This window comes from Phalaenopsis equestris, unplaced genomic scaffold (genome assembly GCF_001263595.1).
Source record: "Phalaenopsis equestris unplaced genomic scaffold, ASM126359v1 Scaffold195843, whole genome shotgun sequence".
In the NCBI taxonomy this organism is placed as follows: Eukaryota; Viridiplantae; Streptophyta; class Magnoliopsida; order Asparagales; family Orchidaceae; genus Phalaenopsis; species Phalaenopsis equestris.
The window spans coordinates 1-1,371 of NW_018215792.1; the positions used below are offsets into that span (position 1 = coordinate 1).

General features: G+C 36.8%; 1 protein-coding gene across 1 annotated transcript; it reads right to left on the bottom strand.

Annotated features, from left to right (window-relative positions):
- Positions 1 to 762: 762 nt before the first annotated feature.
- Positions 763 to 1,368, bottom strand: LOC110035076 (probable thiamine biosynthetic bifunctional enzyme, chloroplastic; the record flags this gene model as incomplete). Its single annotated transcript, XM_020739318.1, has 1 exon — positions 763 to 1,368. A coding segment is annotated over one exon (459 nt), but the record flags the coding sequence as incomplete, so codon positions are not given.
- Between the last annotated feature and the right edge of the window lie 3 nt (positions 1,369 to 1,371).

Genomic DNA, 1,371 nt, shown 5'->3' on the forward strand with positions numbered 1-1,371 from the left:
AGAGCACAAGTGTTAATGTATACATTTATGAACTCAAATTGAGTGGAAATTTAGATATTATGCTGCAACTTCATATAATTTGGTGAAGAAACCCGATGATATCATTCTAACTTTGTTACATTGGATTATGCAATAGAATTTTTGTTATTTTCATTTAAAATGGTAGGAATTAAAATTGTTCTCCTTCTTTGAATTGGATTTTATGCAAGTTGGTGGAATGTTTGTTATGTGATTACATGTTGATGTGATTATAAGTTGATAATTTAACCTTTTGAATTTAATTTACTCCTAAAATGATCACTTTGGATGTTAAAATAGATTGTGATCTAGTAATACATGAGTAGGCTAGTCGAACTATTGGGTTACCATGCACAACTCTAAGAGAATATAAATATTGTTGTTAGGTTAGTGTAACTATGTAGGAAAATTTACAAACATTGAGATTTTTACATGATTACGGGACTAACTATAATATAAAACCTCAATTTTTTTATGATTCTAATGAAACTGACAATTAGGAATTGACTCGTTCACAATTGAACCATTTAAACCATATTAAATTTTGGCTCGATATGTTCGCTTTTGCATTTCAGATTCAAATTTTGAGTGCAATTGATATCGACCAATTTGAAACCGACCTATCCAAGCTAACTTAACACTTGCCCTATTTAAATCACAACTATATCATAATAAATTTAGCCACAAAAATAATATAAGGCATACCACACCAAACCAAACAATATAATAGGAACACAACCCACACAAAATAATAAATATATAAATTAAATAATCAGTCAATGTTGAAAGAAGAACAAGAGATTCTGGTTTTTCATTACTAGTTATTATAAAACATCAAAAGAGAAAAACTGAACACTTTCTCACCGGGAACAGGAGAAACCCTACAAGTCATCACCATTCAGTCAACAACGATTTCAGTCTGCGGGTCTCAGCAACAACAGATTCCTGATCAAAAAGAGCAGAAACAACTGCTACACCTTTCAGATTGGGCGCACCAAGTTCCATAACCGACTGCACATTTCCGGCACCAATACCGCCGATGGCGACCACAGGAAGCTTCGAAGCCGAACAAACAGTTTCGAGTCCCTTCAATCCAATGGTCAGATTGTTCTGCTTTGTATTGGTAGGGAAAACTCCTCCGCAGCCGATGTAGTCGGCACCATCAACCCAAGCTTTCATGGCTGCCGCCGGGGTCTTACAGGACACGCCGATGATCTTGCTTGGACCAAGAATTTTGCGAGCCAATTCAGCCGGCATGTCGGACTGGCCTACGTGCACGCCATCAGCATCGCAGGCGAGGGCAACATCGATCCGATCGTTGATCAGTAGAGGTACGTTGTAAGAACGGCAAAT